Source organism: Crotalus tigris, unplaced genomic scaffold (genome assembly GCF_016545835.1).
Source record: "Crotalus tigris isolate CLP2741 ecotype Arizona unplaced genomic scaffold, ASM1654583v1 scf7180000019478.12717781048:2074007, whole genome shotgun sequence".
Lineage (NCBI taxonomy): Eukaryota > Metazoa > Chordata > Lepidosauria > Squamata > Viperidae > Crotalus > Crotalus tigris.
In genome coordinates, this window is record NW_024097560.1 from 1,051,575 (window position 1) to 1,072,404 (window position 20,830).

The 20,830-nt window shown below is 50.6% G+C and overlaps 2 protein-coding genes across 8 annotated transcripts; one reads left to right on the top strand and one right to left on the bottom strand.

The window, feature by feature from the left end:
• Positions 1–2,113: 2,113 nt before the first annotated feature.
• On the bottom strand, positions 2,114–10,519 carry LOC120316714 (BRCA1 associated protein). Of its 3 annotated transcripts, XM_039362629.1 has the most exons (13): positions 10,304–10,519; positions 9,562–9,723; positions 8,669–8,870; positions 8,143–8,332; positions 7,713–7,826; positions 7,256–7,404; positions 7,061–7,136; positions 6,800–6,938; positions 6,327–6,436; positions 6,035–6,124; positions 5,464–5,567; positions 4,462–4,846; positions 2,114–2,626 (listed from the first exon to the last, which is right to left on the bottom strand). In XM_039362629.1, the coding sequence occupies exons 1-12, from the start codon at positions 10,383–10,385 to the stop codon at positions 4,486–4,488; spliced, it is 1,779 nt and encodes a 592-aa protein (XP_039218563.1). In that variant the 5' UTR covers positions 10,386–10,519; the 3' UTR covers positions 2,114–2,626; positions 4,462–4,485. The 3 variants fall into 3 exon arrangements, with proteins under 3 accessions (XP_039218563.1, XP_039218564.1, XP_039218561.1); XM_039362630.1 differs by having other exon boundaries at positions 2,114–4,846; positions 10,310–10,519; XM_039362627.1 differs by having other exon boundaries at positions 2,114–4,846.
• A 64-nt stretch (positions 10,520–10,583) lies between these two features.
• On the top strand, positions 10,584–20,062 carry ACAD10 (acyl-CoA dehydrogenase family member 10). Of its 5 annotated transcripts, none has more exons than XM_039362622.1 (21): positions 10,584–10,666; positions 11,293–11,488; positions 11,776–11,924; positions 12,303–12,497; positions 13,009–13,167; positions 13,398–13,557; positions 13,858–13,999; positions 14,381–14,449; positions 14,535–14,716; positions 14,885–15,035; positions 15,628–15,773; positions 16,157–16,330; positions 16,425–16,798; positions 17,161–17,301; positions 17,629–17,766; positions 17,897–17,987; positions 18,313–18,471; positions 18,678–18,850; positions 19,009–19,152; positions 19,376–19,453; positions 19,568–20,062. In XM_039362622.1, the coding sequence occupies exons 2-21, from the start codon at positions 11,302–11,304 to the stop codon at positions 19,700–19,702; spliced, it is 3,147 nt and encodes a 1,048-aa protein (XP_039218556.1). In that variant the 5' UTR covers positions 10,584–10,666; positions 11,293–11,301; the 3' UTR covers positions 19,703–20,062. The 5 variants fall into 5 exon arrangements, with proteins under 5 accessions (XP_039218556.1, XP_039218555.1, XP_039218554.1 ...); XM_039362621.1 differs by lacking the exon at positions 10,584–10,666 and adding an exon at positions 10,690–11,207; XM_039362620.1 differs by lacking the exon at positions 10,584–10,666 and adding an exon at positions 10,690–11,053.
• The last annotated feature ends 768 nt before the right edge of the window (positions 20,063–20,830 follow it).

The window sequence follows — 20,830 nt, forward strand, 5'->3', positions numbered from 1 at the left end:
GCCCGGCTGCTTCCCCTTCCAGGAGCCGGGAAGGCGCCCGCGGGGCGATGGGGCGAAGCGCGGCGGGCGCCCGGTTGCAACGCCGGCGCTGCTCCTTTGCTCTCCGGAGGGTCTCGGAGGGCGGCGGCAGCCCGGGTCCCTCCCGGTCCGCTCCAGTTTGACCGGGGGGGGGCGTTCGTTCCTCAGGGCGGCTCGCTTCAGGGTGGAAGCAACAGACCCCGGTTTAATTCCATCGGCCGAAACCAGCCACCGTTCACACAACAGATTAAGCCGCAAACCCTACACGTGAAATCTCAGCGGCGGGCTGGCTTCCCTTTGCGAGCGGGTTCAACCCAGCCCTGTTCTGAACTCGGCCGACCTCTGGATCTGCGGTTTTCATACTGGGGGGGGGACTTTATTAATGAATTAGACTGTTTAATAAAACCGGATTGGTGGCAGCAATAGAAGGCGAGATGCAGATCGCCCAATTCCACACACGGGGATGCGAAGCAACCAACTGAAAATTGGGTTCAGAAGACACAAATGGTTTAGCGATGCCAAGAATATGTATTTTTTTTTCTCAGAGATTGGAGGGACAAATCTCTTACCCCTCAAATCTGCAAAGATCCTTGGGAAATGGATGTTGCAAATCGAAAAACCAAATGTGTGAATTACGTATATAATAATGTATACAGTAAGAATACTATGTATTAATAGATGTTTGCTTAATTAGTTGTAAGAAAGCTGAGTTTGCTTCCTGTTTAGTTGGAAGCTAGCTGGAGAAAGGGAGGAACTGATTAAATACCCAGAGAGGTGACATCTTTGTTGTGACACACACAAAAAGAGAAGAGCAATCTTGTGATTCTCCAGAATTCATTCCCAAACCTGCAGCTCAGCAAAAGAGGGGCTGCAAACTCAACTGGATTAAGATGAAGATTTTGAAGGAACCCCGGCAAGGAAAGACCATCAGTCCGGTGGCCGAACAGATTGGCATGAAACAAATTACAATTTATACCCTGCTGTTCAAAGATAAAGCTTTCTTGAAAAAAAAAATCAAATTGATCGATAGGAGAAGAGGGTTGCAAGGGGGCTCTGCCCATTAGTCGCCCAATGGAGCAAAGAAGACAGATTCATCTGGGGGGGGGCATACAGAGGATGGGCTTGACCCACCTGTAGAGAGCCACAGCCCCCCCCCCATTATTTATGGCCCTTTGAAGAATGAAAGGACTATTTTGCAACTCCTTGGTATCTTGATTGGTCTAGAGGGGTCTCCGAGCGTGGCAACTTTTAAGACTTGTGGACTTCAACTCCCAGAATCCCCCAGCCAGCATGTCTTAAAAGTGGGCAAGTTTGAGGACCCCTGTTCTATTTCCTTCAAGAGCAGAATGGGACCTGAGGATCTTCTGACCCCAGCAGAAGAGGCGATGGACCATTGCACCCTGTGCCCACTTGATCAACTGGCGAAGAGTGCCCGGGGTGCCCAACAGGGAAAGCTGGCCCTGCTACTTCCTCTCCACCACCACAAAGACCTGGGCCATGGATGGAACAGCTGCTGGGCTTCAATATGCCCTTTGTCCGATGGCCTCTTTGGCATCCATTGTCTGCAGACGGGCCCTCTTCCCTCACAAAAGTCGCTTTATCAGTAGAGTCAGCAAGGAGAATCCGTCAGAGGAGCTTAACTGATCCCTGTGCACGGGGGGGGGGGGGAGATCCGATGATTCAGGAACCCCTTACAAATGAGAAGGGATCCTATAAGATAGCAGCTGCAAACACACCATTGAACCCTACTCTCTTCTTGGACTCTTTTCTGGGGTTAATAGTTAAAAGGAGAGCTTTTTCTTACCAGAAATTCTTCTTTTCTGGTTTTGCTTTTGAGAAAAAAAAAGGTCCTTTTCTTCAGAAGCCAGACTTAGAAAGGAATTGTGTTAAGGAGAGACAGGTAAAGTGAAGAACCGATTAGCTGTAGGTCTCAGTACTGTATATAAACTACAGTTTCTGTAGTTCTGTAGCTTGTTACGCAGACTCAGCCATAAACTATAATTGGGCCAATCATAGTTTCGTGTACTCGTCAACTTTGTGATTGACTGCTGCATCCTCACAACTAAATACGCATATTTTGCACAAATATCACAGGTTGATTTTTATCCGGTTTAATATACTCTCATTGCTGATGTTACAATCCAGATATTTTTTTTTTTGAAAGTAGACATTGATGGGTGTTTTGCATGCCAGTCAAGCTGCATGCTACCCCTGAATAAGACAGGCTGTTCTCAGCTAAGCCCGTCGGAGGGTTTTTCATTGCTCTACCTTGATACATAAGTGGCGTTTTCCAGTTACAAACAGGACCGAAAACGCCTCTAAAAACTGCTTGATCAGTTAGGAGAGCAGCCTCTCAGCCCCCCCCCCAATGCTTGACTAATGACAAATTTGCTAATAAAAATGTACTTTTGAAGTTACTCTGTTCTTTGCAACCAGCTCCTGTTAATTCTGAACTCATCCCCTCTTCCTTTCTTGTTCTCTGTCAGAATCCGCTTCCCCGTGCCCGACGGCGTGGCCACGCGCTCACTTCCTTCTCATGGATGAGGAAGCAAAACCGTACACAGCAATAATCAAGGCAATGCAAAAGAAGAAAAAAAATCCCAGGATCCTTTAAAAAAAAATAACCTCAGTAAGTGCTGTGTGGCGGAAGTCATGGCTCTTATATTCTCTGAGATAGCCCTGTGCAGTTTGAATTTTAAAATGCACTTGTTCCATGCTTTCATTTTAGGAAAAACATGACCTAAAGAGGCTCAGAAACTAGGGAGTGGGAAGATCAATGAGCTGCATGTTGGTGTCGCGCGTGCGCGCACGTACACACACACACAGTTCCTCCTCATGGCATAGCCTCTCCCCCCCCCCACCTGACTTCAGGGAAAGACTGCTGGGGCCACAATAGCTCAGAATTAGGGGTGTGCAGACCCTGCACTTTTGTGAAGGCTCAGGGTGCTTTGTTGCAAGCAACTTGGTTGGCTTACTGTGGCCAAAACTCAGGATCCCGACTGGCTGCTGGCAAAGCAGCCGAGGTTCTTATAAGCCAAGAACAAGCCCTGGATTTTGCCTCTGGCTTATAAAAGGAAAACCACCACCCAGGATCTTGGCCTTTGACCAGATGCCAAGCAAACCATTTCCCTCTATGTAGAGGCTGGGATGAAGGCAAACCTTGAACCCAGAGCCTTGTGAAGCTGGCTTGATCGCTGCCAGAATCTTCGGCCGCCAAACCCAGGTGTCTGCTAGGCCCCGACTGCAGAAAGTAAGCAAGATTCCTTACGGAGGCGCCACGTCACTTGGGGGCCTCCAAACTAATCAATAACTTACTACCTCTCTTACACACTAAAGAAACAAACCCCACTTCCACGAAAAGTGTGACTACCGGCTCTTTGCGCTGAAGGACCAACGTGCCTTGCGAGCTACTGTGCAAACTAAGCTTTCTTAAAACTCTGCAGGTGTTTAGCTGGTTCTGTATCTAATGCTTGCTGCGAAGTTTAACGGGTTACGCAGAATGCGGGATGCCTGCACGGAAGGGGGCAGAACCAACACCCCAGTGCCCATTTCCTCCTTTTCAGAAAAGGGAGCTTGGGGCAGAGACTTGGGGGTGGGGCAGGAGGAGGAGAGCAGCTTTCCAAGGGCCCGACTGCAGCAGAATGCCACGCCTGGAGTCCTGCCATGGACATGCATGGGACTGAGTGGAAACTCCGAAGTAGGAGCAAGGCAAATGTGCACAAACACACTTCACTATAAATCTGCCCCCTAAATGGCAAAAGGAGATGGGACAGGACCCCACAAAATGCACGGCCAGGGATCCACCATGGCAGGAGGAAAGAGTTAGCTGCAAGGAAAGGGGAGGAAAAGGGGAGGCAGGAAGGCAGGGAGGGAGGGTGAGAGACCCCATAAGGACAAACAGCGTATCAAGAAAGGGGGGCACATTTCCCCAATCAAAGGACTTTTGCCCTGATATTCTCCAGCACCTTTTCAGGTTTCCATCTGAGCTGAGCCTGCCTCTCCCCAAGGCCACTAACTGCCCCCCCTCCTCATCCTGGGGAGGGAAGCCTACATTCAGGTATAACTTTCAGCCTCCATTGGATGTCAAGTGGCAGCAGCAGCAGCAGCAGCAGCCTTGCCTGCTGCTTCCAAAATAAAACCTACGGCTCGGCCAGTATTTTGGTTTCCACGCTCGTTTTCAAAGAGGGCGTTCCCAAGGAAGCAGAAGGGGGGGGGAGGGAAGGGAAGCCCGGCAGCTGGTTTGGAGATCACTACGGAGAGCCTACGGCAAGCTAGCTAGCAGAGGAAAAGACGCCTTCACGGCCATCGCTGGCCAAGGGTTTAGCGCAAAGGACCCAGAAACTGGACACTCATCCCTGGCTAGGTTTTCCAGCCCATTTTTGCCAAAACAGACAACTCTCGTTTTGCCCTCCGGACACCCTTCCTGTGCCCAAGAGCAGTCACCTCCGTTGCTCCAGCGTCGTTCGGTCACTTGCCCCTTTTGCTTCTTCCCTTGCGGGAGGGGGGCTTCCCGCTGCCCCCCGCGGAGGAACCCGCCGAAGAGGCCATGGGGATGTTGATCTGCCCGTCCTGGATCTCCTGTCTGGCCTCCGCCGGCAGGTGGTTGATCTTCTGCTGGGCCTCCAGGTAGAACATGACGTCCCGGAGCTGCTCCTGGATCTCGGTGATCTGGAGGTCCTTCTGCTCACAGGTCTCCTTCAGGAGCTTCTCCTCGTCCCGCAGCTTGTTCTGGAGCAGGAGCTGGTTGGCCCGCAGGCATTTGTTCATCTCCTGCTCTTCCTTCAGCTCGCTGGTCAGCTTGGACAGCTTGGTATTTAGCTGGGTGCATCTGGAAGGGGCGGGGAAAAGGGAAACTGAGGCGGCGGCAGCGAAAAGCTTTTACTGAGATATAAGAGGAGCAGGAATTTCCGTCTGTCTTGCCAATACACAGCCTCTCTAAAGTCTAGCCACCCCGTGCACTGGGAACTTTTCCACCCTCCAGGGCTTAATGGTGGTAACCCTCAATTTTTGACAGGTTAGAAGTTGCAGCTGATCCCAAAAAGCTGAATTATGACTCTGAATTCTGATAGTTGCACCCCCCTCCCTAAAATTCATATGACCAGAAGTCAAGCGCAAGGCAATCTGGTTTCATTTACGGCGGTTTGAAGCCTTCTGCGATGAAGTGAGGGCATTTCACGAGGGTTTTGCCCAAAGCTGGCACTTCCACAACTGCGGCATTTGCTTACTGGCTGTTGCAAAAACAAACCCCGGGTCACGTCATTGGCCTGTTTTGTGACGTTAATGGGCAGGCTTCGTTATAGTTGAGGACTACTGTATGTTGCTCCTAAGGAAGCTAATTCCTGACTAAGAGGAAAACCTGCTGATCCACGGGTGGATTAGAGTCAAAATCACAGACAAGATGCATTTTGCACCCAGATCCACTACTAAGTTCTGAAAGTTACCCACTTCCTCTCGAGCGACTGCTTCTCCTTCAGTAAGTCATTCAGTTTGTGTTCAAGCGAGTCGCATTTCTCAATGGTCTCTTTAAATTTTGTCTTCATGTTGTTGATCTGTAAATAATTTTAAAAAAAGGTATTTTAAGGTCCAGATGGGCACTCTTGCATGGCTCAGAATCTGATTCAGGGTCACCAGGGCGACTGCTCGCCATTCTTCTCTGGAGGTTTTCTGGGTTAGCAGTCATTGCCAAGGGAAATGTTATACTTTGGGTTGGGAAACAAACATCTTGTTTGCTGATTCCTTGGAAAAATATTCCTGGAGCTCCCTTTGAAAAGGATGGACTCTGCTTTGGAAGAGGAAACTCAGACTGAACAGAGAGAAGAGGCCCGCCCAGGAAGTGGCTTCCTTAGCCCAGCACAGCTACCTCCAAGCTCTTGGGCCCTTCACAAGGGGCTTCTTGGCTGGACAGAGACCCCAGGAGCAAAGGGGGAGACTGGAATCTGGGATGCATTCAAAAACGGAAGGAGCCAAACCTGGTTCCTGCTGTCCACAGGAATTAAAGCATTCAGAAGGAACTTACTTCTTCGGCTGTGTCCTTTTCTATTCGGACGATCTTGTTCTCCCAGTAGATGCGCTGGGACTCCAACTGGCTGGTTAGCAAGTAGGAATACTGAGTTCAGAGAAAGAGAAAAAATGGACAAGCCGTCCTTACTTTCTCTAGAGGAGAGCTGGAATCTCATGCCAGAGCTCTCCAATCTCCAAGTTACATTCAAGACAGACATCCCTAGACTATGAAAAAGGTTCGATGGAGCCTCCATCAAGTTAGCTATGAAAATCTCCACAAACCTAGGAAGAGCAATAGGTACACTTACTTCTAACTGTAAGGCATCGATTTTCTCTTCTTGACACACATCCCCCTCACATTCGTACTGAACCAGCTTCCCGTCTGTTTTGCTGGCCACCAGACGGTGGACGTAATTGTCTAGGGAAAAGAAAAACCACCAACTGGTCATCCTGAGGCAAAGTTCCAAATCAAGGTCCAAGTCAAAGCCGCTCAGGTGCTACCTCCAACTACACCCGCCTTCAGGTGTGTGTTAAGGGAGAAGATTCACCTGGCTGAGAACTTGGAAAGGGCGCTCATAGCTCCTTTCCAGATCCGTGAGGTAAAGAGACGGTCTTGGTCACCTTTAACTTCTCCCCACCCAAAGACTGCAAGATTTGCTCTCTCCCAAAAATGGAGCCAACTTTGTTTATAGCAAACCAGAAGGACCAACTGTCTCCCTCTCTTGTTAAGGAGGTGGTCCGTTCTGAGGTGTGGCTCAGCGGTCTATGGAATAGGGCTTACCACCGGCGTAGTCCCAGACCCTGTGATTGGTCAGCTGCATGGCGTAGGTGTGTTGTGTCTCCTCAAAGTGCTTGTACGCGTGCCGGCTCACGTAACGCCCGCATCCAATGTGCCCACAGATGAGACATATCCAAAGGTTCTGCACAACAGAAGGAGCAACACAACTGATGTCCAGGGCAGAAAAGAAGAAACACCCAGATCCCATTTCTGAAGAAGCAACACTGCTGATTTCTGAACAGACATGGACCCAGACTCACTCACTTCTTGGACTCCACATTCAAAACACTTGTTTTCTTCCACAGGCTCTGGAGTCTGGCAGTACCTGCAGACGGGGCAGCTGGAGAAGGGAGACAAGAGAAGGCCCTGAGGATTCCAAACCAGGTCACCCGGCTCTGACCTTCTGGATCCCTATTGCCCCTGCTCGGAGCCACCTTTCCTCCCCCGTCAGGCTCTTACGTGGTGTCCTCCCACCGCTGCAGACACTGACTATGGAAGCTGTGGTTGCAGACCGTGGTCAGGATCCCGTTGACCGATTCATCCATCCTCTCCAAGCAGACGGTGCATTTGGGGAGCTCGGTCAGATCCATGACGGGGAGGCTGGCCCCCTGCAAGAGGAGGAGACACCTGACCTCAGTGTTTCCCTGGCCATTTGAAGGTATATGGACTTCAACTCCCAGAATTCCCCAGCCAGCAATGAACAGCGACTGGAATCTTCTGCAAGCTGATCTGCCAGGCAGCCTAGGACACCACCAGGCTTCCTCCGGAGTACCAGAAAGGGCTGCGGGGCCTTATCATTGCATTATCCCCACCATCACTCCCCCAATCTGCAGGGCTGCATCTTGCACTGGAAGACTGCTAGCCGGGGAGAGACCCCACCCCCTAGAAAGGAAAGGGAGAACAAGAGACCACTCACATCTTCTGACTTGAAGACCTCTGCCCTTTCCACATAGACGAGCTGGCAAACGTCCTCTTCTATGGAGTTAAACTGCCGACCGTTGCAAGCCATATAAAAGCTATCCGCATCTGCCTGCATAGAAGCCAGAGGAGAGCAGTTTGGAGGGGCACCAATTGTTGCAATGCATCAGAGGCCCGCTTCCCCCAACCATCCACCCCCTCCTCAAAAAATAAACCATGTAAGAAGAGCAGTTCCCAGGCCACTGGCACTCACTCACAAAGCCCCCGCCTCTCTCAGATTCTGGACTTTCTAGTCCTGCTGCCAATAACTTCCAATTTCCCCCAAGTTGCAAGAGCAGATACGCAGCATACATGTTTCTGGATCAGAACCAGATAGGAGGCGTGGAAGGAGCCTTCAGCCCAAAGCTGGAATCACTCTTTGTTCTTACCTGGGTCCGGAACTTGATGAGGACCATGTACTGGTTCGGGGTGGAATCTCGGATGATTTTCATGTGTTCAATGACATCATAAAAAGGAGCCACAAACTTCATGAGGTCGTGGCTGGTCATTGTGGCAGGGACCGTGAGAATACACAGCATGGCGCTACGCCGCACTTCTTCTTTTAATGAGGTCATTTTGCTGCCCAAGGGAAGAATTAGACCAGTCAGCAAGTCCATCCTTTTTGTTTCGACTCTCTAATGCAGTGTTTGCCAATTTTAACTAATTTAGGATGTCTGGACTTCAACTCCCAGAGTTCCCCTTCAGCCACAGCCCTTCCTTCTCAAAGGAAAAGGAATTTCATAGTAAGGGCAGCTTTCCAGATCCTTTAAAGCAGGGCTCTCCAAAGTTGGCAACTTTTAAGACTTGTGAACTTCAACTCCCAGAATTCCCCAGAGTTAAAGTTCACAAGTCTTAAAGTTGCCAACTTTGAAGACTCCTGCCTTAAAGCATTTAGTGTGAGTCCTGCTTTCTTACTTTGTCTTGTAGAGGTGCATAATGCCATGAGCTATTTCAACAGAAGGATTTCCACTGAAAAAGGAAATCTGGTCAGGGAGCTGCTTTGACGGAGAATCCGGTGTAGTCCCAATGCTTCCACTCTGGCCGTCCTGATTATTGGGATCCTCAGGGGAGGAAGCTTCCGCTGCACCAGCTTTTTCCATCATCGATTTCACCTCACCTTTTTCATAAATCCAAAAACAGGCAAGTTAGAAATCTGACACTTTCCAAACTGCAATCCATATTTAATTTAAAATCTTTTCTCATTAAGGGGTAAGGCACTACCTTGGGGCAATGGGTAGAAGAATGGCAGAAAAATTCTTAGAAATGTTTTATCAGTATATAAACAGCCCCTTAACATTTTGAATCCAAAACAGCTGCTCGGAAGATCAGCTCCGATTTCTGAGTGATGCTGTATGAGAAGACCAAACCTTGCCAGTAACAATACAGAGTGAGGTATAATTTCTGATCATTGATTCCTATGGTCATACAAAATTAATAAGCAGACTTCAAGAACCGCTTGAAATGGTGTCTTGCAAACAAGCTCACAAAAAGTTGCTTGAGACTGAATCTGTTCAACCACCTGACTGCCCACTTGGTTCTGGAAAAAAAACGATCCTCACATTTCTTGCTTAAACAGCTGGATGCCAAGCTGGCCTCAGAAGGCAGGTTATGTCAGCCCTTCAGCTGCTGCTTATTAAGCAGGGAGGATGGATGGGTGGGTGGACAGACATACACACACATATATAAATATACACCATGAAATAAACATAATTCCAATCAAATAGTACTTATGCCAACCACCCTCTACACTCTAGAGAAATGCATCGTTCCGCTTGGCATCGGGGCACAAAGCAACACGTCACAGGTACCTGGATCCGGCTTTATCGTCTCAATGATCACGTCTGTCATCTCCCGCCGGCCGATGTGTTGGTGGATTATGGCCGCCCTCTCCATGGGCGCCTTGCCCTCCAAGCTCACCGAAGCGGCCGCCAGCGACGTCTCCTGAATGGCCTCATTAGACATCTCAGTAGCTGAGAAGCAGGATTGATGTGGCTATTAAAAGAGTTTCCGCACAACACAACCTGGCCAAACCAGACCAGCTAAAGCCGAGCTAGTTAGGCCACAGGCTGTTTGGACACCTCCCTTCCTCCCCCACTTCCACCTTCGTCCTTTGGCCTATAAAAGGGCTGAGAGCCGAGTTTGCCAGATATGTGTATGTCTGTCTGTGTCTCTGTGTGTGTATAGACACACACGCATACATAAAGAGGGCCAGACAAACCTTGCTCTAAAATTTCTGAGTTGAAATCCGCCCACCTTAACGATTTAGAGTCTAAGTTGTTAAGGGGGTGGACTTCAACTCCAAGAATTTCCCAGCCAGCTTGGGAACGTTAAGGCGGGTGGACTCCAATTCCCAGTTGTGCTGGCTGGGGGATTCTGGGAACTGAAGTCCACCCCTCTTAAAGTTCCCCAGCTTGAAAAACGCTGATTTACCCGGCCCAGACCCTCTGGCAGTCCCCCCGTCCGCTCTCCTGCCCCCTTTAGCCCCCTTCCCTGTCCCCACCTCCCCCCCCCAGCCTCCCTTCGGCCGCCCCGAGGCCCCCCGGCCCTCACTGGCACCGCAGTAGGAGAAGCCGCCCGGCACGGGCGAAGACTCGGCCAGCTCCAAGCGAAGGACCACCAGGGAGACGCTCATAGGGCCGCCCCGCGGAGGGTGCCGGGCCTGCGGGGCCGCAGCTCGGGCGGGAGGGAAACGGGGCAAGCGACCCCTCCGCCACCTCGGACTGCCGAGCGCTTCCGCCTCTCCTCTCTCGTGACCTTTGATACGGGGCCGGAGGGCGGCGCGCAGGCGCCGTGGGCCGCAGGAGGCGCGGCCGTGAGGTCACGCGAGGGGGGCGTGGTCGTGGCTGACGACGCCTCCTCTTCCGAACCCGGAAGGGCTCCTCTCGTCCGCCGTGGACGCGCTTCGGGTCAAAGGTTTTCCCGGACGGGGAGTGGGTGGGAGTGGAGCATGGGACGTCTTGGCTGTGGATGATGGGCGGTGTAGTCGCCCCAAACACGATGTCCTTTGCTTTAAAGAGCCCTGATTGACTCTGGAGGAGGAGGAGGAGGAGGAGGAACCTCCCAGGGGAGAGGTAGAAGAGGTGGCTGGCTGGGGACAATGGGAGTTGGAGTCCAGCGCCTCGGTCGGGGGCTAGGAAGGCTGAGGTCGGGCGGGGAAGCCCTTCCTGGGGGTCGACAGGCCGGAGATGCCAATCGGGATCTGCCTCCAGGTTCCCCCTGTGTTCTGGGGTGACCCCTGATTTTCTGACGCTGTTTTGAGATGCTACTATAACAGTATTTCTCGGCCTTGGCCACTTAGAGGTGAGTGGACTTCAACTTCCAAAATTCCCCGATCAGCCACCACTGGCAAGGGACCTCTGGGGGTTGACGTCCACATCTTCAAGTGGCCCATAAGAAGCGATGGGATTTTTTAACAAATCCAGACAATTAAAAAAATATACCCAGTATTACTAAGGTAATATATTCCGTGTCAATATATGCTCCAATGTTCGGCTTTGCACAAGTCTCTGAAGCCCTTCTCTCTCCCTTGACATGCACAGTGCCAGAGCATGGGTTTCGGAAGACTTTTCCAAGCCTTTTACGGCTGCCCTGCGTGGAAATTACAAATCCTTCGGTCTTCCTGGCACAAACACCCAGACGTGGCCCGGTGGAGGAATTACGCATCCTGTCCCTACAAAGCGGTGATCTTTGACATGGGTGGCGTTCTCCTTCCTTCCCCATTCAAACTGGCAATGGGTAGGTGATTTTCCCAGAGTTTATACCATCACCTTCTCTTCCCTCTGCTGGTTCTGTTTGAAATTTCTCTGCTTTCAGCTGTTGAATTTCTCCCACCCTCGAGCAACAGAGAGAATCATTTTGAAACTAAAAATGGTTTCAGTGGTTGAGCACCAGCTCAAACCGTAATTCCTGAACCTTCCTCGGTGTTGGTTTTGCTCCTGTGCTGCTGAATCGCACTACACAGTACATTATTCTTAAATTTTTTGTGTCCTGTGAGATACCTATGGCTTCCTGCCTTTATTTAGATTGGGAGATTCGGAATCGTGTCCCCATCGGCACCATCAAAGAGGCCTTAAGATCCGGGGGTGAGGACAGGCCCTGGATGAGATATATCAGAGGGCAGCTGAAGTGGGCAGAATTTCTGCACGAGTTCAGACAACAGTGTTCCAGGATTGTAAGCCAGTTTTTCCCTTTGATCCCTGTGGGTTGAGTAAGGGAGGTCTCGAGCTGAACATATCTGGAAAGGACAGTCCCATGGATGAACAGTCTCCGTGTTAACGTCCTTTTTCTCAACAAGCCCATTTTGTTTTTCCATAATGCCACGAGTTAGAGTGGATGAGCTCAACCAGAAAAGATCCATCCCTATGTTGGGAATTTAAAACAGTTCATGGCTACCATGCGATCCCAGAAACTATGCTAGTTTTCTTCTAACTAGAAGAAGAAGAAAAAAAACAAAACTGTACAATTGAATTTATAAACTACGTAAGATAATTGCTGTTTACTTGTTCACTGAAAAAAACAACCTATCCAACATGTCTCTTTCCCTCCCCAGGCAAAAGCTTCTGTTCCAGCAGACTCTTTCCTTTTTGAATTAACCAGGCAACAGATGTCAGATCAGCTCCCTGTTATGACCGAGGCCGTGAAGGGCATCAGAGCCAGAGGTCTCAAGACGGCCGTTTTGACCAATAACTTTTATCTAGAGAGTGGAGAGAGTTTTCTGCCTATAGACAGAAAGCAATTTGATTTGGTAAGTTTTTGTGCTCCACAAAACATCCCACTCCTTGGGGCCATTACTTTATTACGATAGTTATAGTTTAGTAATTGTGCTTGCCTAAACTTGCATAGAAGTACGCAGTATTCATGAAGGAAAATTTATTTTTCTCTACATTGCTCATATAATGGAATATCTTAGAAAGATGCAGTATCTTAGCTGTTTGGGCCCCTCAGATCTCCTTGTTCAACCGATGATTACCTAACTGCCTTTACTAAAAGTAATATTTAAAAAAAAATTAATCGGGAGCTTCTGGTTAGCCAAAGTTCTTACTCCATTAATCAACTGGATTAAGGAGTACATTCTGTTATTGCTTGGTTTATATCTTTAAGACCATAAGCCAAACTTTGAAGGAAGAACATAACTCTGAACCCTCAGATGAAATATAAGAAGCCATTTGCTTTTTCGGTACCATTTACTTTATTTCAGAACCCCTTGCCCACTCCCTCCTGCCTGATCACCTGGCTGTTTGGCTTTTGTCTCCCAGATCGTGGAATCTTGTCGGGAAGGGGTGTGTAAACCCGACCCTCGCATTTACCAGCTGTGCTTGCAGCGCCTGGGTGTCCTGGCCAAGGAGTCCGTCTTTCTGGATGACATTGGAGAGAATCTGAAAGCTGCCAGCCAACTTGGCATTAAGACCCTAAAGGTGAAAAAGTGAAGGTTTAAAACTAGTCTTCCCAGAGCTGACCCAACCGCCTTCAGTTAGAGTTTTTCTTGAAACTATTCTCTAGATGTAAATATCTAGCTCTGCGTTTTTGTCATTTGTTCCCAGCAGAGATATTTATGCTTGCTTTATGCTTGGAAACTGTGCTTTAAACACCAAGTTCTTCTAAGCATCTTTACTGCTTCAGCTCCTCAGTTCCTTCCTCTGCTCAGGTCGAGGACGTGAATTCTGCAGTTCAAGAATTGGAGACCTGCCTTGCTTTTCCTTTGCGTGGTGCAATTCCTTACACGTCTTCTGTGAGGCCAGCCATGGAAATCCCCACAGCACCTCTGCAAAAGTATCTTGAAAACCTCTTGGGGGCCCAAGCGAAAGGTACAGCGCTGATATTCCCATTTTGCGTGGGGAGTCTTTGCTTGGAATACTCAGTGGTGCTCCCGTCAGCAGCTCATATAAAAACCCCGTGAGCATTAATGGCAGAAGGGTGCAGATTAGGGCCAGGCTTATCTGGGCTGAAGCCCCATCTCAGCTCGTCATCTGTGGGAGACGAGGGGCCAGTCCCCTTCTCCAGGCTCTCTCAGCTTGCAGAGTTGCAAAGATCAAATGGAGGGAGGGTCTCCTGGGGCTCTCTCATTCACGTGGGCTGTTGCTGTCCTCTTCGCTGTGACTTTGCAGGTTCTTTGGAGCTGCGCCAGTTCAGTCACGGGCAGTCCAATCCGACTTACTACGTTGGATTTGGGGACCATCAGCTGGTTCTAAGGAAGAAGCCGCCGGGCACGCTCTTGCCTTCTGCTCATGCGGTGGAGAGAGAGTACAGGTGAAAAGCTCAGCAATGATAGCAACAAATAGACACCCGGGTTCCCCACTATGTGGAAATGCTAACAAGGAAAGCTCCCAGCCTTGTGGATTGCCGTGTTCGTTGTTAGTTGGCAGTAAGAGGCATCATAAGCCAAGACCTCGCCATGCATATCTATGATTATTATTTTATTTCTTCTTCTTCTTCTTCTTCTTCTTCTTCTTCTTCTTCTTCTTCTTCTTCTTCTTCTTCTTCTTCTTCTTCTTCTTCTTCTTCTTCTTCTTCTTCTTCTTCTTCTTCTTCTTCTTCTTCTTCTTCTTCTTCTTCTTCTTTTTCTTCTCCTCCTCCTCCTCACACAGCACTTCTTCCCCATCTTAATTCGCCTCTCCTTCTGTTGGGTAGGGTTCTGAAGGCCCTCAGGGAGACCGGCGTCCCTGTTCCAAAAGTCCTGGCCTTATGTGAAGATTCAAGGTGAGTTCTGGGTCTTTGCATGTGCTGGAGTTTTCGGGGGCTGAAAACGTCAAGGTCCTCTGCTAATGTCCTGGTGTTGCTCTAGTGTCATCGGCACCCCCTTCTTCCTGATGGAGTACAGCCCCGGCCGGATCTTCAAGGACTATTCTCTTCCAGAGCTTGAGCCCCACCAGCGGATGGAGGTTTATAGTGCCATGAGCAGCGTCCTCTGTAAAATCCACAGTGTGGACATCAAAACTGTTGGTTTGGAGGATTATGGAAAACATGGTATGTAAAGCCCCTCTCTGCTGCTCCCTTGCAGGAACTCTCGTATTTGGGGTTATCTTAAAATAAAATTGGGTCCTCTGATGGAAAGAAAACTGAAAATTAATTTTTGTAGGATCTTCTCAAAGAACGGGATAAGCACATTACTTAACGGAGATAATAATGTTCCAGGAAATTATGCCCAGCGGCAAATCCAGACATGGAGCAAGCAATATCGAGCCACGGAGACCCACACGATCCCAGCCATGGAGAGGCTCCTCAAGTGGTTCCCCTCCCACCTTCCAGCCAGCGAGCAGCTCTCGATTGTTCATGGAGATTTCAGGTATGGGCTCACCTGTCGTGTTTCTACTGGCTTTACAGAAGTCTTTTCAAAAGCAGTAAAGTAGGAAATACTTTTTAAAATAAGGGAATGGAGACTTGGCACCAATTCTCTCTATGCTGCCAGTCCTGAAATATTTGAGAATGTATCCTTTCCAACCCATGAAACTAACCCGCCTTTGGTTCTCAGCTGATGCAGGATCTTTGATTTTCTCTGCAGAATGTGAACCAATTGGAAAGGGGGGGGGCACCCTTTGTCCTCATTCTCAGTCCCCTCCCCCCCAAACAACTGGCTTTGCAGTTCATTAAAGCTAGGGAAGAGAACCTGGACTTCAACCACAGCAGCTCCTAGAAACCTCCAAACCAGAAGAACAGACTTAATTTGGTTTCCTAAAAAAAAAAGAAGGAAACTTCCTCCAAAGCCTGACGTTTTGGGATCCTTCCCCAACTCGTGTGACCTCTGGTCATCAGAAGAGCCTCCACCTGGCTTTGCAGTTGTCTTCCCTGCTCTGCCGTGTTGGAGTTACAGTGCCAGGTGGCCAAAGATGCCCTTGAGCGACTGACCTTCCCTGCAGCTGCTGCTTTTCCCTTTGCAGGCTGGACAATCTTATCTTCCACCCCGAGAAAATGGAAGTGGTCGCTGTTCTGGACTGGGAGCTCTCCACCCTGGGGAACCCTCTCTGTGATGTGGCCTATAACTGCCTGCCATATTACCTGCCCTCGGATTGCAGCGTCATAAAAGGTGCCCGGCTGTTCCCAAGGGCTGGGGGTAAAGGGAGGAGTCCCAATTCCACAGCAGTGGGGATTCACAGAGCTGGAAGGGACCTCAGAGGTCTTCCAGTCCAACCTCCTGCTCAAGGGCTGTCAGATCTCTGGAGCACAGAGGGGCCATAAAGGCCTTTGCCCAGTAAGTTGATGGGATGCTGGAGACTCCTATACAAGCTGGCTTATAAGGCCCAGGTGGGCAGCTGTGGATATCCTGCCACAGATATTTACAGAGGCTCCGCCTTTTCCTTCTACCTTTACTTTTCTTCTTTGCATTCACGGGCAAAGAAGAAGGCTAACAAGATGTCGCCATTCCCCTCCGAGCCTGGGCCGGGCCTAACTACGGCTTGCCTCTTTCAGGTTTGAGTGACTGCGATCTCGGCCAGCTGGCCATTCCCACGGCAGAGGCCTACTTGCAGATGTACTGCCGTCACCACGGCCGGCCTCCAATCGAGAACTGGAACTTCTACATGGCCTTCTCCTTTTTCAGAATGGCTGCCATCCTGCAGGGAGTCTACAAGCGCTTCCTCTCAGGTGAGGCTGCTCTGTAGGTTTGTGGGTGCAGGATGGGGAGATTGCAACCCCAGAAGGCAGACCAAGTGAGCCGCTCGCATTTTCCCTCACGCAGGCCAGGCCAGTTCAGCCACAGCCGAAAACTTTGAGAAGCTCCCGGAGTTCATGGCGGACCTTGCCTGGGACTTTGCCACCAAGGAAGGCTTCCGGATCTTCAGGGAGCTTCCCAGTTCTACACCACCCAGCAGGGCGTTCAGGACTTGGGCTGGCCCGAGGCTGCTCCTAAAGAGAGGCTGCGCCACGCTGAGTCCTGCATCCAAGTCCCACCTGATCCTCTCTCCGGACGGCCTGCCGAGCCGTGTCCAGGAACTGTACCACAAGCTGAAGAAATTCATGGACTCCCACATTTACCCGTCTGAGCAGCTCCTGCGAGATCACCAGTCTTCCCCGAGTAGGTGGACTCCCCATTCTCTGGTAGAAGAGCTGAAGGCAAGTCCTGGTCCTTGAGAAACAGGGCCAACCTCTTGGCTGGTGGCCGCAGTGAGATGGCCTTATAAAGGGATGTGGCGTTTTGCAAAATCACTTGACTAAACGAGGGGGGGGAGGGAAATGCCCTCCTGCTCCAAGAGGTTTGCAAGCTAAAGTTTTATCAGTCAGAGGAGGAGGGATAAGAGGGGATGCGAGAAAAGGGGAGCAGATCTCAAATAATCTGATTTTGGTTGGAAGGGTGAAGGCAAGGAGTCAAGGCAGAGTTTCTCAACCTCAGCAACTTTAAGACGTTAGGACTCAACTCCCAGAATCCCCCCAGGCTAATTGCCTTCCTTCCTTCTCTCTTTCTTCTCATCCTGCAGGAGAAGGCAAAATCCGAGGGGCTCTGGAATCTTTTCTTGCCCTTGGAGAGAGATCCAGAGGCGAAATACGGAGCAGGCTTGACCAATGTGGAATTTGCCCACTTATGTGAACTGATGGGGACTTCAGTCTATGCCCCTGAGGTACCCAGGAAAAAAGCCCCGATGGGGACAAGCTCGGGCAGAAGGCCACATTCTCCTTGTGCCTCCTCTATCCCGTCCATCCCTCCAGACCCAAAAAGCCACAGATCAGACCCCAAAGCACTGCCGGCCTCCCTGGTGCAGCCACGCTTGGTCTGCTGCCGCTCTGTTCCTCTCCATCCCCCTCTTGGTCATCTTCCTTCCTGAAAACGGTTAAGGGTTGTCTCTGCTCCCACTGAAGCATTACGTAGCCTGTCTTCCCAGATCCAGGGAATAGTTCACACACTCTTTGACCACCCCACTTCAGATAATCATGGTTGCCTTCTCCAGGTCTTCAATTGCTCTGCCCCAGACACTGGCAACATGGAAGTGTTGGTACACTACGGCACAGATGCCCAGAAGGAACGCTGGCTGGTGCCTTTGCTGGAAGGCAAGATCCGCTCCTGCTTTGCTATGACCGAACCCCAGGTTGGTGTCCATCTCCCTCCCCCGATGTTGTCTTCCTTTCTGGATATGAGGAGGAATCTCTGGTCTGGCCCAGAACAGACACAGAGGGGCTGGTGTACTTCCCTCTCCAAGGAAGTCTGACTTTTCTTAGGTTGCTTCCTCCGATGCCACCAACATTGAGGCTTCTGTCACCAAAGAACAAGACACCTACGTTCTGAACGGGCACAAATGGTGGATTTCAGGTATGTTCTGATGCGCCCCTGGGTTTCGGTATTCTTTCCAGAGTTTCAACGCTACGAAGTGCAGAATGAATAAAAAATAATTGTGTTGTGGAAGGAGAGCTTCCTTGTGTCTGTGATGGGCAGTCATGGAGGATCTCCTGGAGTCTGCAGAAAGCAAAGGGGAGGATCTTCCCTGGGGATCAAAGCTTTGTGCACATTTGATCCTGGTCCAAATCAACAGCCTGTTCAATCACCAGTAAACATTCACTGTTCAACAGCGGAGAAGAAAAGACAGGTGGATTCAGGAGTATCTTTTCCCAGCATAGAAAGCCTCTCATTCCACCAGGTTCCCTGGACCCTCGTTGCCAGCTCTGCATCTTTATGGGCAAGACCAACCCTGAAGCCCAGAGGCACAAGCAACACTCTATGCTGCTGGTCCCCATGGACTCCCCTGGCCTCACCGTCACTCGGCCGCTCAGCGTGTTCGGCTTGGAAGACGCCCCAGGTGAAGCCGAGGGTCCTCTCTGGTTTAGCCGGGGAAGCTTCACTCCGAGCTGTCCAGTGATTTTGTGGGATGGGTTTCCGTTAGCCCTTAACCCCTCTGCGGTTAGTTCAGACAAAACCTCCTGGGGAGGCTCCGAGTTGTTGTGAGTGTGTCGTCTAGCAGCCTGGGCATAAAATGGACCTTTCTCACATCTGTCTCCTTTCCAGCTGGGCACGGGCAGATGACCTTTGAAAATGTCTGCGTTCCCCAAGAGAACCTCTTACTCGGTCCTGGCCGTGGGTTTGAAATTGCTCAGGGGCGGCTGGGCCCTGGAAGGATCCACCACTGCATGAGGCTGATCGGCCTGGCAGAAAGAGCGCTAGCCCTCATGAAGGAGCGGGTGAGCAGCTCTACAAAGGCAGCTTGGCATCCCTTGGACCAGCTATTCCCTCTGCCTGTTTGCTAGCTCTCATTCAGCGGGTCTCGGGAAGGGGATAAAAGGCTTTGTGGAGTCACTTATTTGGGGCAACCCCTTCCTCCTGGTGCCTTGATTGGCAGGTGACCACCCGCGTGGCCTTTGGCAAGCCACTAGTGGAGCAGGGCACCATCAGGGCAGATCTGGCCGAGTCCCGCCTTGAGATCGAGCAGGCCCGGCTCCTTGTCCTCAAGGCGGCCTTTCTCATGGACACTGTGGGAAATAAGGTGAGCAGGGGAGACTTCCGCAGGTGGGAATGCCGTGAACCCCAAGCTCTCCTTTCGGCTCCTCCCCTCCCCTCAAGTGAAGGTGCTGCTGTTCATGCACTGGGAAGGGGAGGAGGTTCTGCTGAGAGGCACGGTGGCCAGTGGGACGTCTTCTCCTGGCCCATGTGGAAAGCCTCCAGAAGGGGCTTCTTGCCACTGCGTTGTTCTGTCTCCATGCATCTAGGAAGCTGCTCTGGAGATTGCCTTGATCAAAGTCGTGGCTCCGAGGATGGCGCTCCGGGTCATTGACCGGGCTATCCAGGTAAGAGCCAGGACAGCTCTTTGACACCCCCCGATTTAGGGATTCCCTCTTGGGGATTTCACCCACCCTGCAAATACTTTAACGCTTTCTTTTGGCTTTCTCCCTTTCCCACAGGCCTTTGGCGCAGCAGGCCTCTGCAGCGACCTGCCCCTGGCCCAGGCCTTTGCTTGGGCACGAGTCCTGCGCTTGGCTGACGGCCCCGATGAAGTCCACAAAGCGGCCATTGCGAAAATGGAACTGAAAGGCTAACTGGGCCTGAGTGGAGTCTGAATGGACGTGCAGGCCACGTTGTTAAGGGGCAAAGGCCACGCTTTCCACCAAGACCTATTGGCTTCTGGAGTTTATTTGCAGAAATCCTCTAGAAGAGCATGGAAGAATTATGTAATTGCTCCCCTGGACTATTTCTTGATTTTGCTGGCTGCTACTCCAGATTTTGAGCACCAGAAGTGCTTGGTTGATCTCAGGCCCTTGGCTGGTTTTGCCTTCTCTTTGGGAAGATGGTGAGGAGAGAGAAGACGGGCACAATCTTCCAATGGTTTCTTACAAAGAGATGCCTTCGTAGTGCATTAAGGACTGCGATTTGGGGGTGATCTGATATTTTTCATAATGCGGGGGGGGGAATCATGGGGGGGAAACCACTGTGAAAGATTCTACAGATGTAACATTAGAAACATCAGCAATAAATGTACTGTTTGCTTTTCTTTGGCAAGCTTGCTTTGTTTTATCTGGAAACTGATAAAAGGGGCAAACGGAGGGGCAGCCACTCATGATTGGGACACAAAAGATTTTTCTTGTTCTATGCAGAAAAGAACTGAAAGCTACTTCAAGGTCTCTTTGACATGTTGCCTAGTTAGTTCACAATGGAGCTAGATACGCACTGCATTTGTTAATCCAAATGGTGGATTTAAAACCCTAGTCCTCCAAGAATCTGAAATGAAGAGAAGCTACACGATTTATTTGGGGGAACCAGATTTTGGGTTTCCTCCTCTGCGTGTATATTCAGCTTTCATCGAAGGAAAGTGGAAAAAGGCAAAGAAAACCTCCTTTGATTGGGGATTAATTAAGCCAAGAAGCCCCAGAGGAGAGCAATCGAGGCCTGGGGATGGGGCTTAAGCCCCCCACTCTTCCCTTTCAGGCCTGGCACGGAAGGGAATCCCAGAAGGCGGCAGCTCTTTGGAGACGGCGGAATTCATGGGCAAGCGCCTCTTCTCGGCATAACGTGTGAACGGAGCAGAACAGCAACGCGGGGGGGGGGCGGGCCGGGCGAGAGGCTCTTGGCCCGCCTGGCCCGGCTGGTATTGGCTGGCGGGAGGCGGGGGGCCGGGCCTGAACCGGGCCCCTCCCCGGCCAAAAAAAAGGGGTGAAAAGGCAGCGGCG

What these genes read in the sequence shown, in the direction of transcription:
- ACAD10 (XM_039362622.1), top strand. Translation starts at nt 11,302, where the DNA reads ATGGGTTTCGGAAGACTTTTCCAAGCCTTTTACGGCTGCCCTGCGTGG. An exon ending in GGATTGCAGCGTCATAAAAG is followed by an intron (nt 15,774 to 16,156) that starts GTGCCCGGCTGT and finishes TGCCTCTTTCAG; the next exon opens with GTTTGAGTGACTGCGATCTC. An exon ending in CTTCAGTCTATGCCCCTGAG is followed by an intron (nt 17,302 to 17,628) that starts GTACCCAGGAAA and finishes TGCCTTCTCCAG; the next exon opens with GTCTTCAATTGCTCTGCCCC.
- LOC120316714 (XM_039362629.1), bottom strand. Translation starts at nt 10,385, where the DNA reads ATGAGCGTCTCCCTGGTGGTCCTTCGCTTGGAGCTGGCCGAGTCTTCG. An exon ending in AGGTCTTCAAGTCAGAAGAT is followed by an intron (nt 7,405 to 7,712) that starts GTGAGTGGTCTC and finishes CTCCTCTTGCAG; the next exon opens with GGGGCCAGCCTCCCCGTCAT. An exon ending in TCGATGCCTTACAGTTAGAA is followed by an intron (nt 6,125 to 6,326) that starts GTAAGTGTACCT and finishes CTCTGAACTCAG; the next exon opens with TATTCCTACTTGCTAACCAG.